The 24,051-nt window shown below is 54.3% G+C and overlaps 4 protein-coding genes across 4 annotated transcripts; 3 read left to right on the top strand and 1 right to left on the bottom strand.

Annotated features, from left to right (window-relative positions):
- Positions 1-3,344: 3,344 nt before the first annotated feature.
- J4E85_011090 (uncharacterized protein) lies at positions 3,345-4,748 on the top strand (the record flags this gene model as incomplete). Its single annotated transcript, XM_051475293.1, has 2 exons — positions 3,345-4,249; positions 4,607-4,748. 2 exons carry the CDS (start codon positions 3,345-3,347, stop codon positions 4,746-4,748), a joined length of 1,047 nt encoding a protein of 348 aa, XP_051320867.1.
- Positions 4,749-9,839: 5,091 nt separating this feature from the next.
- On the bottom strand, positions 9,840-10,527 carry J4E85_011089 (uncharacterized protein; the record flags this gene model as incomplete). The annotated part of the gene is made up of 2 exons (XM_051475292.1): positions 9,840-10,042; positions 10,107-10,527. The coding sequence occupies 2 exons, from the start codon at positions 10,525-10,527 to the stop codon at positions 9,840-9,842; spliced, it is 624 nt and encodes a 207-aa protein (XP_051320866.1).
- Positions 10,528-12,951: 2,424 nt separating this feature from the next.
- J4E85_011088 (uncharacterized protein) lies at positions 12,952-14,646 on the top strand (the record flags this gene model as incomplete). The annotated part of the gene is made up of 1 exon (XM_051475291.1): positions 12,952-14,646. The coding sequence occupies one exon, from the start codon at positions 12,952-12,954 to the stop codon at positions 14,644-14,646; it is 1,695 nt and encodes a 564-aa protein (XP_051320865.1).
- Positions 14,647-21,160: 6,514 nt separating this feature from the next.
- J4E85_011087 (uncharacterized protein) lies at positions 21,161-22,180 on the top strand (the record flags this gene model as incomplete). The annotated part of the gene is given in 3 exon segments (XM_051475290.1): positions 21,161-21,214; positions 21,228-21,641; positions 21,809-22,180. 3 exon segments carry the CDS (start codon positions 21,161-21,163, stop codon positions 22,178-22,180), a joined length of 840 nt encoding a protein of 279 aa, XP_051320864.1.
- Between the last annotated feature and the right edge of the window lie 1,871 nt (positions 22,181-24,051).

The following is a 24,051-nucleotide window of genomic DNA, read 5'->3' as shown; positions in this document are numbered from 1 at the left end:
CCCAGTCGGTGCGCATGCGAGGTTGTCCATGGAGAGAACGGTCAGCGCTCAGCCTGTTCGCAGCTAGCTTTGTGCATATCAGTTTATAACGACGCCAGCAGTCGTGTTGTTCCTCGGAGAAGTTGGAGTTGTCGGTGTGTGTCTGAAGCCTGATGTCGGCCTCGTGCTGGGTTCACCGAGAATGGCAGCAGTTGAGATCGTCTTCGCCGGTGGGCACATTTGGCGCGCGGTCGCTGTTCAGGTACATTGCGCTCGATACGTGTACGATATAGCTACATAAGATGGCGTCACTCATACGCGGTTCGCAAACCAGTGGCGGCTGTGGCTATCAGCGCAAGCACTGCATGTACCGCTCTCGTCCCGACGCGATAGAAATCTCACACGGGCACAGCCTTACAGCATTCAAACAGCCACTTGTCCGAGAAGGGTCGCGTATACCGGCACAAGCGCTCCAGCTGCCCTGCTAGCCCCGGGTGTGGTCGCACCTCCTCATCTGCTCATGACGGCCGAAGGCTCAATTGCTGCCGATGGGTGAATGTGCCAGGTGTATATGCATGGTGTTTTCGAGGTTGGGGCCGTGTGGTGACAGCTGCGGCGGGCTGCATGGGCGATGCAATGCGCCTCTCGATTCAGCTACAGCATGCGAGGCGGAGGTATGCGAGGCGGCGATATGAAACAGGCGGCGGTGTAGTGAGGTATTGAAATATGAGGGTCGTCGTGATGTCGCGGGGTAGTTGGCGCTTTCTCCGCGCGGCTGGTGGTGGTGGTGGTGGTGGTGGTGGAAGTGCTGGTGTTGGGGTTGCGCGGCGGATGCGGGGCAAGCCGTGATGCGAGGTGCACGCTACTCCTAGAGCGGCATGGCCTTGATCATCCATCATTCACACGTGATCATCCATCATTCACACGGGCTTCGAGAGCGATAGCCATGCCTTTTCTCTCGTGAGTCCATACGTCTTAGTGACATCCGCCACATCTCACCCTTTCTCCTGTAGGCGCGCTTCGTACTCGCCAGGCTCTCCGTGACCTTATACCCCCTCGCCGACGACGACGACGACGACGACGACGACAGTCTCCAACGCTTAACCGCCCCTACAGCAATACGCCCTGTCCGATAATTCGTCGCATCCAATAATGCACTATCTGGGAGAACTCCCCATGCCCACATGCGAGCGCCACGGCATAGCAAATCTCTTGCACTTCTCCAATTCTAGAGGGTCTGCTAAAACCATCTGGCGGCCATGGGGCTGCGCTAATACGAACATCGACTGCCAAAGGCTTCTGCAAATTGGTCGCAGCAGCCCAGTCGGGCAGCAAGTCATGCACCGCCATGAATCCCTCCCTTGCCAATGATGAACGCGGGGTGCAGCATCCCCTTCTTCCATGACCACCTCGGCACGCGTCCTGCCATCTTTGACTGAGCTCGCCTCCCATGGCCTTCTTGAATGCGCGCCAATCCGTATGACTCGGGCTGTCAAACCCGCACAACACAATACGTCGCACTGGTCTGGTCGCTCCAACGATGCCGCTTGGCAGCACTACTTGTACAAGTATCCGTGTACGGCCACCGACCCATCTCGAGTCCATCTTGCTGACGATCCAGCCTAGGCCTCACCACCAATCGCACACGCTCCCGAACGGCTTCACGAAAGCCATACGACTTTCGCATCAACCGCAGAGCTCCCGCACACCAAAAACACCAGCGCCCATGACTCCTCCGACAGCGCCGATCGAAGGCACAGCCAACACCCCTCACACAAACTTTGTCGCGCGTTGACCGTCTTACGACTCGGGACGATTGGCTGGCACACTGAACATGGAGGTGAACGGTGCGGCGTGGTGACTCAACGAGGGCGAGGATACCCGCGCCGACGTGTGGTCCTGGAGCGCACCGGGTCATACAATCACGAAGACGCGAAGTCGGCCAGCGTAGACGCGTCTCAAGCTTCCCAAGGAGATCAACTATAACATGTCGAAGCAACGCGTACTGAACGAGTAGCCTGCTTCAGTCCAAATCGAAAGCACAGTCCCCTGATCGGTGAGGCCAGAAGAGCAAGGCCAGCATGCACGACTACTTCGTCTCGCATCACCCTGTTCGCCAAACCCGACGCCGAGTGGAAGGTCGTCTCTGCTTCTTTGAGAAGAGCACACCGGCCACATTAACTTTGACGACTCATACGAAAATCGGTGTAGTATCTTCTTCTGCTTGCTAGAGGAGTAGCGGATCAGCTGCATCAACTGGGATACCTTACAAGAGACATACTGGGCTGTTTTGGGAGTCGGCTCTTCGCTTTGGACTCGCGCAACTTCAACGATCATGTGCATGAGCTTCTCGTTGTCGGTTCTAAGTGAGTCACGGGCGAAACGCTATCATTGGCAGGCCTGGGGCGGCAGGGTTCGTTGTTCAGAGATGGAAAGACGCGCGTGCGCATCACGCTCGACCTCACCAACAAGGACGACTTTCGCACTTTCCCGCGAGGACATCTCAGTGTTTCTTCGAATCCAACGCGTCCCTCGCTCCTTGAGTGTATGATCGATGGCATTCGCGCCTTCGAACGATCGAACGGCTTCAGCACGAGTGTTCTGCGAACCGGTCCACATGGTTGCGGTCGTGGGTAAGGCACAGCCAAGTGTTGGCTAGCTCTCGTGGGCAAATCATGAAGGCTTTCGGAACTCGTGTCGAGCTTCCTTTGGCGGGATGATCTCGCGTCTTTCGCGCGTAGCATCTTTTAGTCGGCTCTCGTAACGGGTCAAAAACCGCGATAATAAATCGACATGATCGACCACAACTTCACTACGCACGAAGGCGACTGAGTTATCAAAGTGAAACGTTGGGGCGGAGAGCACGGCGCGTTACGAGCTGAGATGCTTCTGTCATGTGGGTGCAAGTGGTGTTGACATCTTCGCTCGTGGCTCACATCGTCTCTTGCGACGCGCCTTGCGCGCGTGAAAAGGGCGACTTTCCGGGCTTCTGGATCACCAATAAAGACAAGCAAAGAGCAATCTTTCATTACTTACTTATGTATTGCAGTCATGTCGTAAATGCTGTGACATATGCTCTTCAAGGCGATGCAACAGATTGTGGTAGTGTTGCTAGATACGCTGTCTCTTTCCGTCTTCACCTGGGCAGCCCGCAATTTGAATTAACTTTCGTTGCACCGACCCGCACACTCACCGACTGACGTTATCTTCCGACTCTTTCTGGTACGCGCTCACTATTTACGCTAAGCCTTCCTGGTTGCCAATTATCCTCTGTCACCTCACGCGCTGGTCTCTTCTCACCATCATGCGGCCTCGTCTCGCTGTGCCACCTCACGCAACCTAACCATTGTGAACCGCAATGCAACATGAAGCAAGACTCTGGGACCAGCAATCCCGGACACCAAGGGTCCGTCCGCAACAGGCTAAAAGACCTGATGAAGGGCATCAAGTCGACAGCTTGTCGGCAGATCAGCTTATCCAATCGGGGTCCGGCCTTCCTTGCAACGAGCGGAACTGCAGCCAAAGAACCCGAGCGTGACGTTGGGGTGATTATGGATATGAGTTCAGAGCGGCTGTTGATGGAGGCAATCAACAAGGCGACTGGTGGGTACGATCATGGTGAAGTCTACAAGAACATGACATACGGCTTGAGTGGTGAACGGCGCTACCAGCGTGCTCGCGCTAGTTCAGGCCTCTACAAGATCGAGAGTGACCAAAAAAGGGACTACAAAAGCAGCGGTCAGCTCTCGGTCTGTATCACCCCCCAGCGTAATCGCTACGAGGAGCGCGATCGTTCCTCCCACTACCAGGACACGATTCAGCGCTACCAGCCTATCAACTTCGATGAAGAGACGAGGAACTTCGACCGCTTGCGCGAATGGCTGGATACTGTTCCGCTGGATCATGTCGCCTTGAGCGCGGACACGGAAGAAGATGGAGAGGATGAGAAGCTGAGCGATGACATCAACAGGCATCTGAACGATCACATCAATCGAGTGACCAGAGACTACAGACCTGGTGAGACTATTGCCCGGATCAAGGATGTCATGGATGGAGGCCACCGATACCATCGCGCTCGCCAAAGCGAAGAGAACAATCGTGCCACGGGCAATGATCAGGCTGCGGTCAACTATTCAGTAAACAGCAACCACCAAGGTCCAAGCGACAGTCATTGCGCATTCCAATTTGGCCACGAGACTTGGGTCAACAGCAGCAGTGATCAACGTGCAGCCTACGAGCATCAACATCATGAGTTGTACTACCATGCTCAGTAAGCGATGCGCACGCGAACACATCATGTCTACGGCTTCGACTACGATAAGAATAAGGAGGGGTATGGGGAAGGCCGTCTCGAATGGATGTAGGTCAGGTTTCCAGAAACGCTTCGATAATACAAAACTGACTCCAGACTAGCCTGTTCATCGCCTCCGTCTCATCTACATCTGTTCTTCCAACCTTTCGTCTCCCGGCTAGACCCCAACATGTACGGGACTACGGAACTTTGGCTTCATCGAGAACATGGCAGCGCATATCGGAGGAGACGAAATGCGGGACAAAATTAGGAACGCTTTCTGTCATCTGTTAAAATAGCTCAAGTCGCACGAAGTTTGATGCAGACAGGGAGCAGTGATGAAGTCGCGCTCATCTCGGTGGTTACTGGAAACGTTGTCAACAGAGACAAGGATATCGCAACTGTGAGTGACTCGAAACTTGACAAGGCAGCGTATGTACATCTTGGAGGCGAAGAAGCCTATGATCTCGGGGAGTAAATAGTCATTTGATTGGCTATACTCGCCGTTCCACAGGGACTGTCCAGGCATGCAGGTATGTCATGGAGTTGAGAAGTTCCGAGTTCACTGTCCGTGATGTCGCTCTTGCGAAGCGCATTCTTGAGCTTCTTTTCCTGGTTGCAATACCAGGCATTTCACTGGCAGCATGTCTAGGTGGCCTCCATGGCGCGCTCGTGTAGCCTCGACAGATGTACTCGGTGCAATTAACCCGGTCAAGTGGATCGCAAAGGCTCCAAGACGCACGCATCGATGCAACTTTCCAGTCTGACAACCCGCTCATCTCATGACAATGGCCTCATACCGATCCGCTCAAGATCTGTAGGACCAGTAGGGCATCGTAGTCTTTGTTGTATGCTTGGGGCACGGCCGCATCCGAAGTTCCTCTCGGAAAGAATAGAGTGCGCCTTTGACTTAGACTGCGGTCTGGTCCTGGGTTGGGCTGGATCTTTGAGATGGTACTTTGGTATACGGTATAATTGCAATAGCTTTGATGTTGTTCGCTGGAGTGCTGTCTGGTGTGTCACCGCAGTACCGTGGTCGCCGGCGGGGCTGATGGGAGTTCCTCTCGCTCTTCCGGGTCGGGGTCGAGTCGTGTGTGAGCACTCAGTCGTATGACAGCCGGTCGCTTAGCGTTGTGGAAGTCAACGGGGCTCGATGGTAAACGTGACGTCGAGTCGAAATCGAGTAGCGGCCGTCAGTCCATGTTCGAGAGCTAGTGGAGCGGCGTCTGCCCCCAAGTTGAGAGTACCTAGGTACTTGGAGGCTTGTGGTGAGTTGGATGGTGGAAGCAGTGGTGACCCAGTCACCGGATGTCGCGACGAGCCATAGCTCATATCCGGCCGGAAATGTTGTTGCGCGTGTCAGTTTGGTCGAGGAGAGGAGTCGCGGAGTGCTGGGCGGTTGCGCCCGATCGAGTGAGCCGTTCACGCTAACGCCTTAGCGTTCTCAGGTATGCGCGCCCAAGCCCAGGTGAGGGGGTCAGACCGCGCAGGCCTGAGAACACACATCGCTAATCCTGACTCCGATGCACCTGTGGACGTCGGCCTCGCTGGAATGCGCAGCACCAGCAGAGACGAAGGCACTGCAGCCATATCTCTGCGCGCCTTTATGCGACGCATATAGCAATGGCCATCTCCACTGCGGCGCCCAGCTGTGCTATTCACGGGTGAAAAGCTTCCTGAACGCCAGCGTACCCGAGCGGGAGGCAGCCTCGCAACCAAGAGAATAGCCCCACAGGAGACGACCCGTGGAGGTGCAAGAATGTGAATGGGCATGGTGAATTGGTTCCAGCGAAGGAGGCGTTCAGCGCTACTATTGGGGTCTTGCACGCAACGGTGTCTGCGGCAGCTGCTTTGAAAGACAGGCTGCCATAAGTACGTTGCCACTTTCACGAAACGAGGCGTGAGGGAAAATTATGTCAATGTCTCCCGCAACCGCAAGTGCCAATCGAACTAGATGCACGTAGTGGCTGCAGTGCTATCGTTCGCCAGGGACAGTCAGGGCTCCGCCAATACCAAACCTGCTTCAAGTGTCGGTACTAGCGGCGCATTATGGCTCGCGTAGCTGCTCAGTGAACAGCATGTGTATATGTAGGGCTTCCAGTCGCATTGCAATACAAAGCCAGAGTTTCTTTCCCAAACTTCGTGAGTGCTGGGTGTGTAGCAGGATTGTCATTAGTATGCAAATCGGTTTATCGAACTACCTATGCCACATGCACAGCACCCACACGCAAAGAACGACGAACAAACAAAGCAAGAAGGCCATGAGAACTGCACAAACGATGGTCGAGTACGACTGCATCCTTATCTCCATAGTCTGCGTCCATTGAGAATGGAGACAGTGATGGCAATCGTCTATAGTTATAGAAGCTTTCTGCAGCCGTCGTCGCCCTGCGCGAGCAAACAAAGTAGACTGGAAGGCGGCTCCGAACGCCCAAGATCGATCCTGGATACGAGAATAGATGGTCTTTGACGCGCCGCATGGAGAGCTCAGAGCGTGTGTAGTTCTGGTAGCGGTGGACGCCTCATCCTGCCCAAGGCAAGGTAGACACCACCTCTAGGACTGCAGGCGCGGTTGAAGCTTCCGGTGCGGTTGAAGGTGGTGTTGGCAGAGCGGGGCTGTCCGCCAGGCGCAAGGTGATGAACGTTGTGCAACGAGACAAGAAATAATTTGACAGTTTGACATCTGCGTCGACTGTGAAGATGAACACCGCCTGCTTCATCGAAATTAAGCGTGTAAAAAAATGGTGGGTTATGTCTTCCGTATGCTTGTAATGTTAGCTACGTCTGCTCTCTTCCTAGCGTGTGCTTACATGAGAGGTAAGGATGCCGTTCAAAAACGCTTGGTAGGGCGCTACCGTGTGAACGTCGTTCCCGATCACTATGGTGAGGTGATCTGGCGTGTACTGGAGCTTTGTAAGGCGAACAAATAGATCCCTTCCATGAGCTTCGGATCCAGTGACCGAGAGGCAGGTGGTCAACCTTCCGTTCGACGCGGCCATGGTAGCAAGCCGGTTTGCAAGAACCTTTGCGTACGTCCCAGCCTCAGTTCCTGTTTCCGCTCGTACTACTGCCACCATTCCGTCATGAGGCTCCATGGCGGCTAAAGTACTGTCCTGGATGTTATGTGTGGTACCAGCCCAGATGGGATCTGGTAGCACCTTCTCCTGGTAGAACGGTCGGGGCGGTGGGAGTGGGGACGACCTTGGCATCGCAATTGATGTGATAGAGTATGCTCGGCAAGCTGTTTCGAACCGACTGGATACGATGAAAGACCTGCCGCTTCAGTTTAGCTCCGTAAGACGTCTTTGAAGTGGACAGAAACGCAGAGAAAACTCACTCGCTAGTATGTCGAGATCTAACAGTCCAGATGAGAGATGAAACTTGGACGAAATGGTCACAGAATAGCTGATCCAGAGTAGCCTAGGTCGGTATCAGGCAATAAGAGGTGCCGCACTCAATGATCATGCGTCAAAGAACGGAGTGGCAACTCGCGATATGAAGTTATCGAGGGTTCTTTTGGCCGTGATAGAACGTTACGTGTCTGCATTCCTACCTCTTATAAGAGTGAAGGATGCGGTCACGTAGCGACAAGTCTGGGCGGGGTGCTGATGGGTCCAGTCCGAGAGACAAACAATGCCAAATGAAGCCAAACAAATCTACTGCCACACAGTCACGGCACCTACTTCCAATTCCTTTGACTTCATCAATTACTATGGCAGATCAAAAGACTCCACCCCGCTTTGAGAATCTCCTGACAAGATTGCCTCACCAGCGGTAACAACTGGTGGCAGCGGGGCCTTGCGCGAACGATGGAATTGATGGAAAGATGGGCTCGCGCCGCGTTCGCAAATTCTGTGGGAGGTAAGGCGGAATATTCATAACACGTGTCGCTGAAAGACATGTGCCCGTGCAAACACCGTCTTCCACCGTACCATTGGGCCTTTCCTCAGGACTGTCTATTGTCGAAAGGTGGTGTCATATATGACACTACCGATCATATGCTTGCGGATACGTCATCCAGTACACGTGCGTTTGCTCTCTTTCGGGAAAGCAGCAAAATACGTCCCGGGTGCTCTTCATCACAGAGAAGACGCGTACATCTCTGACCATACATCCTATAGCGCAATGTTCAAGATTAGTGACTTAAACTAACAGATGCGTTCTCGTATTGGAAGAAGCGTTCTCACTATGAGAATTGGCTGTCCGCGAAAAGTCCCGGAGAATACCGGAAAAACTGAAAAGTACCTGGAGGTCGCTACCAGATTTGGGAACACTCGACTCGCACTATTACGTCTAGGGCTACCTTTCACGACTCAATTGCGTTCATATACTTGCTTACTCGAGGAGCCGAACGCCAACTGTGAACGCGCAGCTTGATCTCGGAAGTCTGGGCAGCCGCAGCCAGAGAGCATTGGTGAACCTCTACGCCATGTGTGTTAGCAGATTGCATGGGCGATGAGGCCTGCAGCCTAGACAGGCGCAAACGAAGCTTCTTTCAATGACAGCGTGACAGCCCAAGCGGAAATGCTGCAGACTTCGCTCGAGATAGCAGTATTGAGCCCGACGCCAACCGGCGGGGACACTCATGCATCTAAGTACCAGGACGACGCTGGAGGTTCAGCTTGCAGTCGGTACAGGGATTCTACAGCACTGGAGTGCAGGAAAAGCTACGTGGTGGATATGCGATCAGTGAGGCGTTGGGCAAGCACAGGGTGGTGGACGTTGCCATGGCGTGGGCGACGGTGGGATGGGTGTCGGTGTTGGCGTGATGTGGGGTATCGTGGGGCGGCGGGACCGGCCAATCGGCGGCATCCGAGTCGCGCCTGCCATGTCGAGTATGAAGACGCGTTGGCCTTCCCTCCATGTCCACAACGCCGGACCATGGATTGCCCGCGGTTCATTGCCGGTCGAGATTTATCGAATAACCAGGTCGCCGTTGACAGTCTCACACCAAAGAGTCGCTGAGCTCTCACAGGCATCTCAGCGTCTGCAGTGATGTCACATGACCTGACCATCATGCGATAGCCGATACAGGTACGCGCACAGCGGTGGCGGTACTGCGAAGAACGCAAAGCTGACTGACGGCGCAGTGCATAGCTATGTATTGAATGCCGGCACCTCGCTTTCTCTCTAGCTACGACGCTCCAGAGTACGATGCGGAGGCCGGCAAAGAGAATGCCTCGCCCAGACGACCGCCACGAAAGACGGACGCGAGATGCCGCGCACCCCCACCGAGCAGCGCAACGGGCACGCGGGACTGTGCCAAGCGTGCGACAGGCGGAACCCAGCGAAGCTTGTGTCGTACCCGTTCCACGAGCCCCCATCATTACCAGCGTCGCTTGCGCCATGCGCACCCGAGTTGATGCGACCCCCGCTGGCGTCCCGGGTTCTCCGCTGTTCACGTAGCGACCTCGATGCTGGTTTCCCTCACGACGCACCTATCTACCCCAACACTCTCACATTCACTAGCAACAGGACGGACGAAGAAAGCACCACAGAGTAAAGATCGGGAAAACTCATGTCACTTGTTACATACACTGCCTGGAACTCCATCACCACCCGCGCCTCACTAGCACCCGACCGTCTGTCCCAGTGAGCGCATTTCTCTTGTAATCCCCGCCCATTCCAAGTCATCAAGGTCGCTCTCATCTGCAAAGATGCCATGGTAGCCCTCGTCTCCAGAGACCTCTGATCCGTCGTGGTTACCCTCGTCTTCAGAGTGCTCTGATTCCCATCTCTTTTTCTCCTCCAAGACGGAAAGGGTGCTCGGGCCTTGAAAGGTCGACGTACGAGATTAGCATGGGTCTTATACGCACTTCGTAGAGTCAGGACTTACCATCGGTCGTTCTCTTGGACAGGCCGCCAATCTGCAGGAGGGCGTCCCTGTGTGTGGCCAGCTTTGCCAACAACTGGGCGCAGCGACGCTCCGCGTCTTGCTGTGCGTTTTGCGCCGCGATCCTCTCACGCTTCTCGTCCACCACAGCAGCATCGCTTCTGCTAGCCCTGTCGCTCCATCGCTCGCACTCCTTCTTCCAGTGATCGATCTCGGCATTGGCTTCCTTGGCGGCAATCTTCCAGTACTTCGTTGCGGCGTTGGTGTAGTCCAGCGCGCGGTTCATGACATCAATGACGCCTGGTTCAACCGCAGATATGCTCGAACGCGTTGCTTTTTGGACACTGTCGGAGGTCCTCATGCGCTTGGGGGGAGGGGTCTGCGGCGACGCAGATCGTGGAGCGGGTCGCTTCGTTGAAGGCATGCTAACGAAGGAAGGCGTTCTGAATATTTTGCAATCTGATGGGACCCGAGAGAGTACAGTACAGATGGTTGAGGAGTGGACTGAAAGACCGGGGACGAGCACAACTGTAACAAACGCCTTGAGGTAGGGGAGGCTCTATCTCTTGCGTCTCGTCAGGGCGCCCTTCTTGTAGCATGTATCGGACACCCACTACAATCGCCCATCGTTTTGAAACCTACTGGGGCGCAATATCTCAGAGTTGACGAGCACGTCCTGTGCTGCGACCACATTTTCCACCATCACCCCAATATCCGCGCGACTCGTCGCATGTCTCTGGTCTGATACCGACGCCTCAGCCCCAAATTACTCTGCACATGCAGCCGGACTGGCTATACATCACGTTTGGAGAGGTAACACCAGGGGCTGCCGTCGCTGTCGTCATGTCTCGGTTCGCTATAGGCCACGCCCTCAGTCTCAGAAACATGTCTGAGATAGCGCTGAATGGCTCGATTGGAAGAAGACGAAGGATCAAGATCCACGAAACAGCTTGCATGATACCCACTCGTTGACATGATGCTTCTCATGTAGCGGTGACCTGGCGGCGTTGATGGGCGTACCTATGCCGATTATCAGCGGACCTTGTACTACTGTCCATGCCACATCCCGTGGTGGAGACAACTTTCTCAGTGGGTCGATTTTACGGTTGGGACGAGCGTCGGTGGGTGCGAGATGCGGGAGAGTCCCGTCGCTTCCTCACTTTGGTCACGGCTCAGACGCGCTTTCCGTCTGCGTCAAACGTCGCCTCTCCAATACACTTCGCCCTCTACCTTCACTCCCCAATAATGCACTCGGGCAGAATGATCATGGGTATTTTCTCTGTACTGCCAACACACTAATGAACACCGCGTAATCCGCAAGCTTACTCCACACGTCTCAGTCCGCTCCCGTCTTTGGCTTCGAAACATCTAGACACAAGACACAGTTCACGACGTAGTCGCCAGGCTGCATGCTTGTCACATTGGCACTTTAGCTGCAGTCCCGGCAGACCAAAAGAAGCTTTACCAGAACGCTAACTCGCCATACCATTCCGACATTTTCATCACGTTCCCATTGCGCGAGCGGCATTGTCGCTTTACCATGTTCACTCGCAAGTACTGCGCACGAACGTGGCCATTTGGCTCACTTTGCACGACCCATCACTTGGAACATATGCCATTCGGACCCATCACGCATTTTCCAGCCGCCTGGTCTCTGAGTCCCAGTCCCCACCGTTGCTGCTGTTTACCGCGTCACGTACCAGCCCCACCGCTGTTTCTGCGAGCACGCGACATATCACTTCACGCCCGCGGCTCAGAACGCTGTGTAACGTTTCCCGTAAGCCGCACAGACTCTTGCATGGGTTCAGTCGACCCTAGAACTGCCGCCGACTGGCTGCCTTCCCGAGAACCCATGTGCCTGCCCAAGGTTTGAGCGATTTACACTCGCCGTGATCTCTGCTTCCAGCCACCCAGCCCTTGCCCCGACTGCCGCACTCCCATCTCCGTCCCTGGAATACCAAACACACAGCCACCACCCCAGGAACCGGCGCCTTGCATATTGAACAAACGACGACTTCAAGCCCAGCGCCCTCGTTAGAATAGTAGTGACACCTACATCCTGATGCAGGTGAAGGTGGCGCAAGTCTGATCCGGAAGAGACGGCAACGCTGCTTCCATCACAGTCAATCCCCACAATGTATCAGCGCCAGCGCCCACGGCGTCCACGTCTATCACCGTCAACGTTCACGTGGCTATGCATGGTAGCTGCATGTCACCCGCAGACGGCAAACCCGAGGCGAATCTTCGGCACGACATGGCTGAACGCGTTGTTAGTCAAAGACAAAGTGACTGCGCAGCTGATTATGGTAGCGGGAACCCGTCACACAGACCAACCAGTCCATTGGAAAGGGCAACGAGGCTATACCCAGTAATATTGCGGCGGAGAAACACAATGGATTTGACAACTCCTGGACGTCGAGGAATCACACGCAAGCATCGTCATACTAGACCGTTACCCTTTGCTTACCTGGCCGTGCGGAACGTCAGTATTGACGTCCAATATCTTTTCCGTCGGCACATCCGCAGTTGCAAACGCCGGTGCCGGACGCTGTCCGCGTGGTATCGGGCGCTCGCGCAATGGTCATCTCGAAGAGACGGCACTCCTTGCCTAGATATGTTTGGAGAGTCGATTGTATTGTTCCAATATCATGGCCTCTGAAACGGCGTGGGCTTATGATGTCTCGCAAGCCCCTGGCATCTTCACGACGAGCTTATCTTCGGACTCAGGTAATGAACAAATATCACTCCATACGCAGATACCTTCTTTACCATTGTCCAAACGTCTCGTCCATCTTTAATCATCATCCAACCAGCCACTGTTTTCATACCCTTCGACTAGGCACCGAACATGTACCGAGCCAACGAACTCAAGCGCTCGTCTTACGAATACCCTTCTACCACTCAACACACTTTGCCCCGCGAGGATTTTTTGGAACGTGGTCAGCAACTGGCGCAAGACCCTGTGGAGAGGCTCGTCCTTCGTACCGACAATGGTACGTCTTCCACAACCTTTGGCACTTTCATCCCATCCAATAGCGCTTCAGGTTCGGTATCGACGGCCCCACCCGCACGAATTCTCGATCGCAGGCCGATAGAACTCCCAGACCACGTAGTCATCGCATGTCCCCGGCGCCTCCACTCTTCCGCGCGCTCATTTCACAACGATCCAAGCGAGAAACAGGAGAAGATCAATCGATACCTCGATGAGCTGGACGCGGCGGTGACCGGAATCGACCAAGAGCTAAGGGGCTTTTACAAGGTGCGTCCTGGCGGGCAGGTAGCTCCATGGCGTCTGTCGCATAATGGCGGATCGAGCTTGAGGTGGGGTTTCCGGACCGAGGAGACGCAGCCCCTCGAAAACCTCACGGCCGTTTCTGGTGGGCTTCAGTTGCTCCTCCGCAACGGAACCGAATACTGGGAGCCTGGCTTTGGGGGCATCATCGAGGCTGGCCACACCGTCCGCCCAATGGGCCCCTTCGGATCGTCGGAACCCGTTGATACTAGCCACCGAGACACCAGTCCGAGGCTCATTCCACCGGTCGCTAATCGCCCGTGGGGGGACAACATCACCGACCGCCCCAGCTCGGAACCAAAGCGTTCAGCTAGCGCTTCCTGTGGACCGCCATATGGTGAGCTGCCCAAGCATTGGGTGGAGAAGCTCAGCCAATCAGCTGGGTCGCATTTCCGCGCTGATGGAGACGACATGTACCGTTGGGACTCTTTTGGCGAGAGGTCATACGCGCACGAGGGATTGGCCCACCCTCAGGAGGATGACTTCGAGCTTGCCCAGTTGAGTATCAACCCATGCAAGCTTAGCCAGAAACGCCACGAAGAAGGTGAGCTTGAACAAATGTACCGCCGGGAACATCTTCTGACTGGCATAGCTGCGGCCACCGTTGCGCTTCCACCAAGTCCCTCTGACCGCTCCGACGACGTTGGGTATGAGGCAGATGATGAGCCCCTAGCTGGTTTACCTTTTGACGAGGTGTCTTTCTCAGACCCGGTTGTCCCTGGGTTAGATATGGATTGGGTCTTCCCGATAGTACCCTCCACACGGATCGATGAAGATCCAGTGAAGCACGATCAAGGCCAATCCTTCGCCCATGTCTACGGCGATGCTTCGGTAAGCCCCTTCACCTCTGCACCCAGTCTGAGGTACGTGGAGAGGCCCATAGTTGAGGCGTCGACTTTCTCGGACTTGTACCCTTGCAAGACGGTCGTTGCTTCATCCAACACTATCGCCTCGGACTTCCCCGAAAAGATCCAGCCGACACATGATGTAGTCGGTCCTCAGCCTACTTGGCCTCGGCTTCCGACACGCCAAGAGGCCAGCAACGACTTCGTCATGGACATGTTCGAAGGCGCAGAGCAGACGCGCGAGGGAGCCAACTGTCGGCCGAAGGATGTCTTTTCTGTCATCACCTTTCTCAAGTCCATCGGCAACTGTTTTGTTAAGTCTGTTGTCGCGCGTCTTTATCACAGCCCTCGGGATCGTTCTTTTCGATCAAGGAGAGATGATAGTGCCAACATGAGCGGTTGCTGAGGATTATGGCACTTTGAAGACTTGGTGAGTGTATTCAGCACGACATGGGTTCGGTGTTTCGGTGGTCTCTGGCATATTCACGAGGATGGTGTTCATGGTGAATCAAAGTCACTTCTTATTCAGGGCATATACATTGTTATCATGTAATGTATAAGTTGGCGCGCGATGTCATTCATTTCCTAGCTTGGGTCATCACCTCAAGCCTTCACGTTCCTTTCTTTCAGCGCATCGTCAATGTAAAGTATATTGCCCTCGCTATGGGGCTTGAACTTCGCGTGGTATTTTACGATTTCGCGCTTCAACACATCTTACTCATAGAGGCGCTGATGCATTTACCTTACGAGTTCCCGCCTCCCGCTTCACGCTTCCTGCACATAGTAACGACCGTTTATGGTCGAATAATCAGCACACCGTGGTGATGTCTATCTCGGCGGGTGGGAGGCGAGGGTCCGAAAGCAATAGCTTCAGTCAACTCCACGTCAGAACCACTCCTGCATTGTTGAGTTTTGTTTGTTAGCTCCAACGTCACGTCGCGAGAGCACCTTCACTACGGGCGTGCGCCCTCCGTGGTGCGCAGGTTCGACGATTTGCCAGCAGCCTGCCGTGACACCTGACTCAGCACGTCGCGTTCCATTAGTGCTGAAGAATAACCATTTTGCAAATCCTTCTTTGCTCAGGTGACGCATCATGCTCATCGACTCGCTCCCGCGGTCGTACCAAGGAGTGTGCGTCGTCTTCTCCGTCGATGCAGAGTTTGCAGCCGTATGGGTGACTAAACCAACGGCGCCATCGTCGTCGGCGCGCGGAAACAGCGGACCGCTAGTAAAGTCCCGTCTCGACACGACGGGCGCGTGGCTGTGGTTGTGATTGTGCTGGGCTTGTTGGCGGGCGTCTGCGCGGGTCGCGGGTCGCGTCATCGCTCTTCGCTTCGTGATAAGACGTACGTGCATGCCGGGTCCGAATCGGTATATCGCTAGCACGTTGACTTAACGGTGCGCGTTGTGGGCCGAGAAATTGTCGAAGCTAAGCACCGTCACGGCCAGCGTCGAAAGTGAGGTGGTGTTGAAGGTGACGTCATTGGTGCCATAATGGGCCGTCGACAGGAAGACTGTCGCGTGTAAGGTAATTGCAGCGAGGCGGTCGTGACTGGGGCAACGTGCTGATATGTAAGATGAGCGACATTGGCCAGGCAATGGATAAGAAGGGAAGAGATAGATGTCAAAAGAGGGATCAGAATGCATCGGCAGACCAACCAGTGCAAAAGGGCGAGGCGCCATGGCTGCCAGAAGCTCGGTCCTGACTAGCTTATCCTGCCCGCGCGCTTGTGGCGCCCGCGAAACTAGATCCCGCTAGCGCTGCCTACCCCACACATCTGCAGCGCTCGAGTTCAGAGTTCATTAATCCACCAGACATCGCTGCCGACCCTGTAATAAATTCGGGCATCGTCAAAGTCCTCATCAGTCTGAAATACGAGATTTGTTCTTTATTCGATCAAGCTTCACGACAACAAACGCGCGAACCCGTACATGCAGATTAATTATATCGTTCTTCGCTTCTCGTCGCAGAGATATCCCCTTAACCATCTGTATATTGGTTTCTGACGCGACCAGCTTCGCAGTCGCTGCGTCCAACCGGCTGGTCAGGTGCCTATAACGTCTCGCCCACCTTTGCTTCGATATGTGTAACTCTGTGTTTCATTTCGGCCTACCAAAAGTATAGACATCTATCAACTTTCACCCCCCGGCAGTCAAAAGCTCACGAGCCATTTGTTCTCTCTACACGATGCACTACCTGACTCACTTCTTCCTTGTCCAAGTCATCCCTAATACAATCACCGCTGTCCGATGGACTCTTCGCGTATCGCTCGAGACGGCGAGTGACGTGGGCAACATTCTTCTCAAGACGAGTGGTATCCTCCCCTATCCTACGCACCACCGACTCGGCCCTACATTTCAGTGATACCAGTGTCGGGCTGGGCGTCCATGATTCTGTACCATCAGTCAATGAATAGGGTCTGATGTGCGACGTTGTCGGAAGATCTTCACGGCTGACGCAATGTTGAGGCTCGGGGTTGTCAATGCGACATTCGTTCCTACAGCCAGGGTGACAAATACTGGGCGCAGGTGCTGTTGGCCTCGCCTCACCGTTGACAGAATCGGTATGCGTATAATTGTCGCTGGTAGGAGTGTTGGCGCGATCCGCGATCTCGACTAAAAGATTGATCGAGTGGCAGCAACTCTCGCGTGCCGCTCGCATCATGGCCGTTCCGTACTCGCTCAGTTCGGCCTCGGATAGGTCTTTTGCATGGCGGCACGGGCTGCGCGTGGTTGGTTGAATGTTGCCTGAGTTGGGGCAATCCGCCGTGGCCGCTGTTTGACTTGTAGGAGATCTTCGTTCACGTCTGCGATCTGCCGGGGAAAGCGGGTGTTGGTGGGCAGTATTCCAGCGAGAAAGTCACGGTGATAAATCGCTGGAGACCGATCATTCAGCATAATAACGCGATTGTCTGGGACAATCATGTGTATGATTGTGTAATTGGCAATCGCACGGTACAGCACGCGACATGTCGCGTACATGACCGTGTGCGAGCGCGTTGGCAAGTGAAGATGAGCAAGACGAGCTTCAAAGGTCTAGCAAATGATTGACATCCCAGGACAGGTACATAAAGCCATCATAGAAAGGCAAATCGTATCTGGAGAATCCCATGGCGAAAGACCCGAACAGTCCATGCTGCACAGCCTCGACGTTTGCGTCGCGAAACTGGTGAACAAAGGGGATGACAATTTAGCGAAATGCCTAAGGTGTGAGCATCTTGCAGAGGTGGATGCGCGCGAGATGGCAAGAGTGTTGATGGTTGAATGTGCTGTGGTGAAGGTGTGGGGTTCTACTCGAGCGGACCGGGCCCCGGGGGGTGGAGCTGCGACGCTACGCCCTAAAACGATCAAGCGGCGCCCCAGAACCTTCAAACCATCGAGATGTCACGACGTGCGACATCCTACCTACATCTCATGTCTCCGAATTCTGCGCGAATCATGCGCCCGTCGCGCCCACGGCCGCAACGTCACCTCAATTCTCGTTGCTGACTCCAATGTTCACACGCACGTGGAATGGTGTCTCGAAATCGAAACACGTCATCTTGGACAAGGTAGTGTTTGCGTCGGCACTTACAACACGTACCACACTTTATGCACCAACGGCATCAGCACCGAGCTATATATCCTCACGCCGTTCAAGACTCGTTTTCGGGACATCATTTCCCCTTCGCCACGCCGCACATGTGGCCATCGTATCCTAGCACGTCCAGGAAGCGCGTCATTGCCACAACGGAGATGTACGACAACAACAGCGACCTTCCCCGCGCCTAATCTCGGAGCCGCTGTCGACTTTCTCACATCTCCTGCAACCTCGCGATCGAGCACAGGTCCACGTCACACGTGGTGTCTTCCACCGGCGGCCTCTTCAGTGCTCTAGCCTACCGGCGCGGCAACAACTTTGTCCACCGCGACTTGAGGTGACTTCCCCTGCAGCGCATACATTCGATGGGCCTCCACCACGAACTTCTCGTTTCCGTGACGACTTCGCCAATCAACCACGACGCCGATGCGAGCGAACAGCAGCCTAGCTGGCACCAGGAGATCGACGCCCTCACCCTGGTCATCGACAGCTACGCTATCAACGGCGTCACCTCACGCCAGCATCGATCGAGCCTGACTTCCTGGGAGCGACCGCAGCGCCGGCACTGACTTGGCCACCGTCAAGCTTCCCACAACGCTCGAAGCTGGCAAAGACACAAACGATGAGATCGGCGACAGAGTGCACAAAAGCGCAGCAATGGTTGGTATACGGCATGTCGTACTTTTGGCCACGACAGATCGCTGACACTTGCGCAGATACTGCTTACCTCCTCCTTCGCGAAAAACGACCCCGTGACGAATGCACACGCGCAGACCACCGATATGGCGATCCATACCGACCAGTCCGCAGAACACGACGTACATATACCCGGGGAGTGTCTGCCAACGGGTCATGCAAATAACCAACTTGCTCTTCGTTTATGGATGAGGAACTTGGCTGGCATAGGGAAGAAGAGCTGGCTTACTCTCTATTCTTCCTATTGAAGGCCCGACCCGCGCCTTGCCCACCGACCACGCGTCCGAAGTCGATGATATTCTGCGCGTGTCCTCCAACACATGGGTGTCTATTTCGCCTCCAACGTCCGTCCTTGTTCACCATACTTTCTCCGGCATATACTGGGTATCAGGAACCGCGAGGTGATAGCGGGACCTCCCCCGGCAGGGCGCACTTTCAAGAACATGAGGGCAGGATGCGTTTACGGGCTGGCAACAACTGCGTACCTTTCAAGCTTGCGGTACCCGCGGGTGTGTGGGCGACCTAAGTCGCAAGGCTTCCGCTGCCAAGATTGGACGTTCGGCGGGCAGCAACGCAGGGGGGGCGTTTCTCGCGCATCAAGTTTGAGTTTCGCGTCCGTTGCAATCGTCCAGAGTCTAGCTAACACTCTTCACAGCATCCGCCTTCACCTCGAACATTCAGACCTGAGCGCCTTCCCCGTCCATCTCCGCGTCCTCGCCACATTCAGTTACCCTGCCCTGATCATGCAAACTTCTTCACCGACTTCAACCTTCATGCGCCGACGAACATGATAACGCTATGGTGTATCGTGCGATACCACCCGTACAACGTGGAGCATACACAACAAAACGATGGAATCGCAGTACAATTTGGTCAAGCATAAGCGAAAAGCCCCTTGTTCCTTGATGAGCAGCCAGGCTGCGGCAAGGGAAGTGGAGCTGGTGAGGTAGAGCGTGTCTTTGCGACTAGTACTACTCATCGCTTGCAGTGCGGACACCTTGCCAGTTGGTCGGCACCACGACGCTGGAAATGAAGGCTAAGGACTCTGCGTTCCACTCACGCTTCACACACGGCACATGGAAAGACCAAAAGCAACATGGAAGCATGGAGGATGAAAGTTGACGGATTCAAGGCTTCGGTACATGAGCTAGGCGTTGTCGTCGAGGAAGAGGTCTTGCAGGTCGTCGAGCCCCCTAAGAAAACCAATACCAGTCATATCGCGAGAGCCGACAGCAATACCAACTGTTGCCGTAGCGAAACAGCGATCTGCGACGTGGAAGAGAGAGATCGGGCGGATCAGATTATCGAAGCCGCAGCAAGCCACTCGTGAATTGTCCCGGTGCGGATAACGTTCACTCGCTACGCGTATTCAACCTTGTCTGCTCACCACTCTATCGAAAGAGCTTCGAACTTCTGAACACGGCTTACTGGGGCTGCCCCATTTGGACATTGTTAACCATGTACATATCTGGAATTGATTACAAAATAGTGGGCCTTCATGGTCTGCCACCCGGCGCTTAACAGCAGCGATGAAGGTGAAGGTGGGAGCGATCTGGGGCTCGTCGTCCTTCCTGACGCGTCGTCTGTTCACACTACCTTTTCCTTGATTGCTGCGACCATCGTCTTCGCCCCGCAACGACTCCACAGAGACGTTTGGAAAGCGTAACACGCGCAAAGATCGGTGCTTCAACACACAGCCTAGTCAACTCACTCTCGCACCATGAAGCCTGATTCCGCTTCTAGCAGGGGTGCACGCCAAAGCGCCTGGCGACATGTGTGTGCAGAGGGTGTAGATGAAGAAGGTCGATCGTCGAGTGCCTGTGCTTGGTATGGTTACCGAGACCAGTGACGAGCGCCACACCGACGAGACTGATGAGAACAGTGGTGAGACGCGTGAGGTCGGTGAGGAATGCAAAGTGAATGACTGGAAGAGCAGGGCCGGTACAAACGACTGATCATGGGACGAACTGGATTCCTAGACGAGCGTCGGGAAGCTCTCGGTCAACGATGCGCAAGTACTGAAGACCAGGACTAGCTATAGAACAAAGACGACATACCAGCAAGAAGTCTTTGTGATAACGCCGCGCAGTACACGTCATGCGTTTAGTAGCCCTTCACGACCTCCATACTTGGGTATCGGATGATGTACGCTCCAGGCTTCTTCCGAGTAGTCGTACTTGCGACGCTGGTCCGGACAGCATTTATCGCTGATCAAGCCATGCACCACGCGTCCAGACTTAAAATGCCGTCGACTCATAGAACTGACCATTCGATCCAGAACCTTCCGACAGATTGTCTTCATCTACCTCTTAGGCCGTAGGCTTCGCAACACTTCCTATCGATCCAAATATCTCTCATGTACCACCGAGACTTCCGTTATCCGACATGCTAGCAGAGGGCGACCTGCTCTCATTCTCTGCCCCGCGGTGGCCACGAGAAACAGGTCGCTAGGGTCCGCCCTTGGCGTTTGCAGCTCCACCGTGGTAAGCGTGAACGTGGAACCAGAGGTGACCGAGGAAGCGCGTCTTGGCGTACAACAAGTCTCCCACTTCTCGCAACAAGTTGTTTGCCCATCCTCATTCTACTGCACATTAACGCCTGCAAGCCCGTAATCCTGTGAACAACGAACGACGAGACCGCCGCGATGAGTTCCGGAAGCGAGGCCACCGTGATAAATCCAGAGAACGAGCCCGCCACGGTGCAACGCGCAGCCCCCAGCGCAAGAATTTGCGTTGAACCTCAGACACCCCGTTCAAAAGGATGCGGTGCAATACGACTATTCCAAAGACCTACAGACGTGGGTAATGGGCCTCATAGCTATTGTCGAGGTCGAAGAGATCGATTCTCTCAGTCGAATCGGATCCGTGGATAAGGCTGACCTCTCTGCCCAAGTTGAGTTGAGTGACGAGGCTTCAATCTGTAGCGATACCGACTCCTGGAACGAGCCAGCGTTTTATCACTACGAGGTCGAATGGAAGCACGAAGAGGAAGCCTCCAGCTACGGCGCTGATATATGTGACGAAGCCGAGACCATCGTTTCCACAGGCGACGAAACGGACTTCAAGGACCGCGTTGCAACGGGTATCATAGTAAAAGCTGTGTACGAAAAGGGTGATAGCGATATGGTGAATTGCGGGTAAGTACAGCTGCCGACTCACTGCGTTATTGACCCGGCTAATCCCCCTCATAGACTCGATTTAGACGGCGCAGACGATAGATCACAACGCTTGGCAGTCACAGCTCTGAGGTGGATCAAGGCTAATGTTCTTGCGTGTCTTCCATCCTCCCACAGACGCACATCTCCAACGCTGCCTGCCTCAACACCGAAGGCCCCAGTGTCGATCGATTTGACGTGGCGAAAACAATACTGAGAGCTATCATCAAGAAGGCGTTGCTGTTCACCATTCCAGACCGTGTCGGTTCCCAGGTGGACTACCAAACTTACGTTTGCCGTTTGCGTGTTCCGCTCCAGGTTATCATGGGACCAAGAAAGACTCGAGACAGAGATGATGAAATTGGACAATCGCGAAGACCACGCTTCGTTCTCCACCCTCAAACCATACTCGATACCAATGAAGAGGACGAAGAGATATGCAAGCTCAAGGCGTGGGAGCATGATGCTCTTGGGTTGGAGGAGTACGAAACAGTGCGAACCCAAGAATAAGAAGCTGCTCAGGTAGAAGGAATTGACTTTGTCAAGTCTAGAGGTCTCGGAGTGATCAAAGCCCAGGGAATCAAGGTTGCCAGAGTCAGTCTTGGCCAAGAGTGATTACGCCCGCGGCACGTTTATGTTGTTTACTCGCTTACATGATCTATCAGACTTGATCTCAGTCCTCCCTCTACGCTTGTCATAGACCTTGAAACTTTGAAACAGCGACTCCGACGTTAGCTACCGTTACCAACAAGGCTCTTTTCCCCACATCAGGAAGCTATACGCGAATACGAGAACCAAAGCAAGAAGCAGCAGGTCAGGCCGAAGTGCCAACGTACCGAGGACCCAAAGACTGCCCGAATACGTCGTACCAGCGACATGACAACCTTGATTACGACACAGTCAACGACGTCTCGCAGTAAGTTCTTTCAAGAGTTCTTAGTAATAATCTGAGTTCTTTCCACGGCTTGCACTACCCCATAGATCTGTCGTGGTCCATACGGGTTCATATGCAGCCTTCAGACAACCGAAGGTCCGCGCCATTGTCACGCAGATTTTCTTAGACCGTCAGAATCTAGAGAACTCGAAGAAAGATCGCGTAAACATACCCATCTTGCCTACGCCCTCACTCTCCATCGCAAGTCAAAAGCCCGTTCATCTGAATTGGGGGTATTGCAAGGAATGATGGGGGTAAACATCTCGAACGACTTCGCACCAACGGCGCAGCCTCAATTGTATGCTGGAATTCAGGACACTATATCCGCTGGAGATTCCATATAAAGAGTCCAGAAGAAATCATGAGCTCTCATTGTGGAAATGTAACGACGCATGCTCTACAGTCCGAAGCTGGTATCTTGCGTGGGCTTTCTTGCTGCCGACAAAACGCAGACACCGAGACAGTAGATTAGAGTCCAATATGTGCGCCGAGTGCTCAACTTATCGCAGTATTGTCTAGCTGTTGTAGCGTTCTCGTCAATAATGGACAACCATTGCGGTGTCAAGGTGGCCATAACGTATACGATCGTGTCGACCTAAGTAGTTAACGGCCTGCGAAGGCTAAGGAAATAGAGTAGAGGCAGCGGTGTACATACTTACGAGGTATCAATACCATCTTCCTCGTGGTCATGGCCTTTCCTCTTGATGAAAATACTCTCACAGCCAGTGCTATCCTCCTCGTCTCCCTCAATAAGAGTGCCGAGCTTCTTCAGACGGCGCTTGGGGTGGCGCGTCTTCTTGTACCACCGACATCTCATCTTTCGGGGAGTTCTCGGATGGCACTTGGGGGTGAGGAGATGTATCTTGATCTGCAGGGTAATGATGAAGCGCCTCGCGGATTCGGTGCATTCCATGCTAACGTCTCGCGATGTCTTCTGAGCTGTATATCGGTGACAGGGGAAATGGCTTTCCGTGAAATTAGGATAGCAGCGCTTGGAAAAAAGGAACAGATTTCCGGGTGTGAAAGACCTCGGTTGGTGGTCGCTTCCGCAATCACTTTCACCATGAGTACGCACCAAGCGCTAAACGCCGGCGGCTGATCGTGTTGGCTCCAATAGGTCTCACTTCCTGGGGTTCGAAGCGGGTGTGATTAAATTCGCGCTGAGATAGTATTCCGCTGAGAAATTTGGTGGAGCTCAATCGTGATGCACGTGGGCATTTGAATGACGAAGGAGGTGAGATACGGGCGTCGTGGGATGGGAGACATGAACTTTCCGATATTCCATCTACCTGCAGGCTTGCGTGAACGTCACAGACCGCGGGACATCTCCGAACAGTTGTACGGCTAATGCCGCAACTGCTTCAGAGTTGATACAGACCTCCAAGTCGACATACAGCGTGATGGAGACACGTTTGTCTGGGCTGACCCGATCGCAGGTGCCAGGGAA

This window comes from Alternaria conjuncta, assembly GCF_024043145.1.
Source record: "Alternaria conjuncta strain BMP 0040 chromosome Unknown scaffold_30, whole genome shotgun sequence".
Classification (NCBI taxonomy): Eukaryota; Fungi; Ascomycota; class Dothideomycetes; order Pleosporales; family Pleosporaceae; genus Alternaria; species Alternaria conjuncta.
Note: the sequence above shows the minus strand (reverse complement) of the source record. Positions and strands in the feature narration are given on the sequence as shown.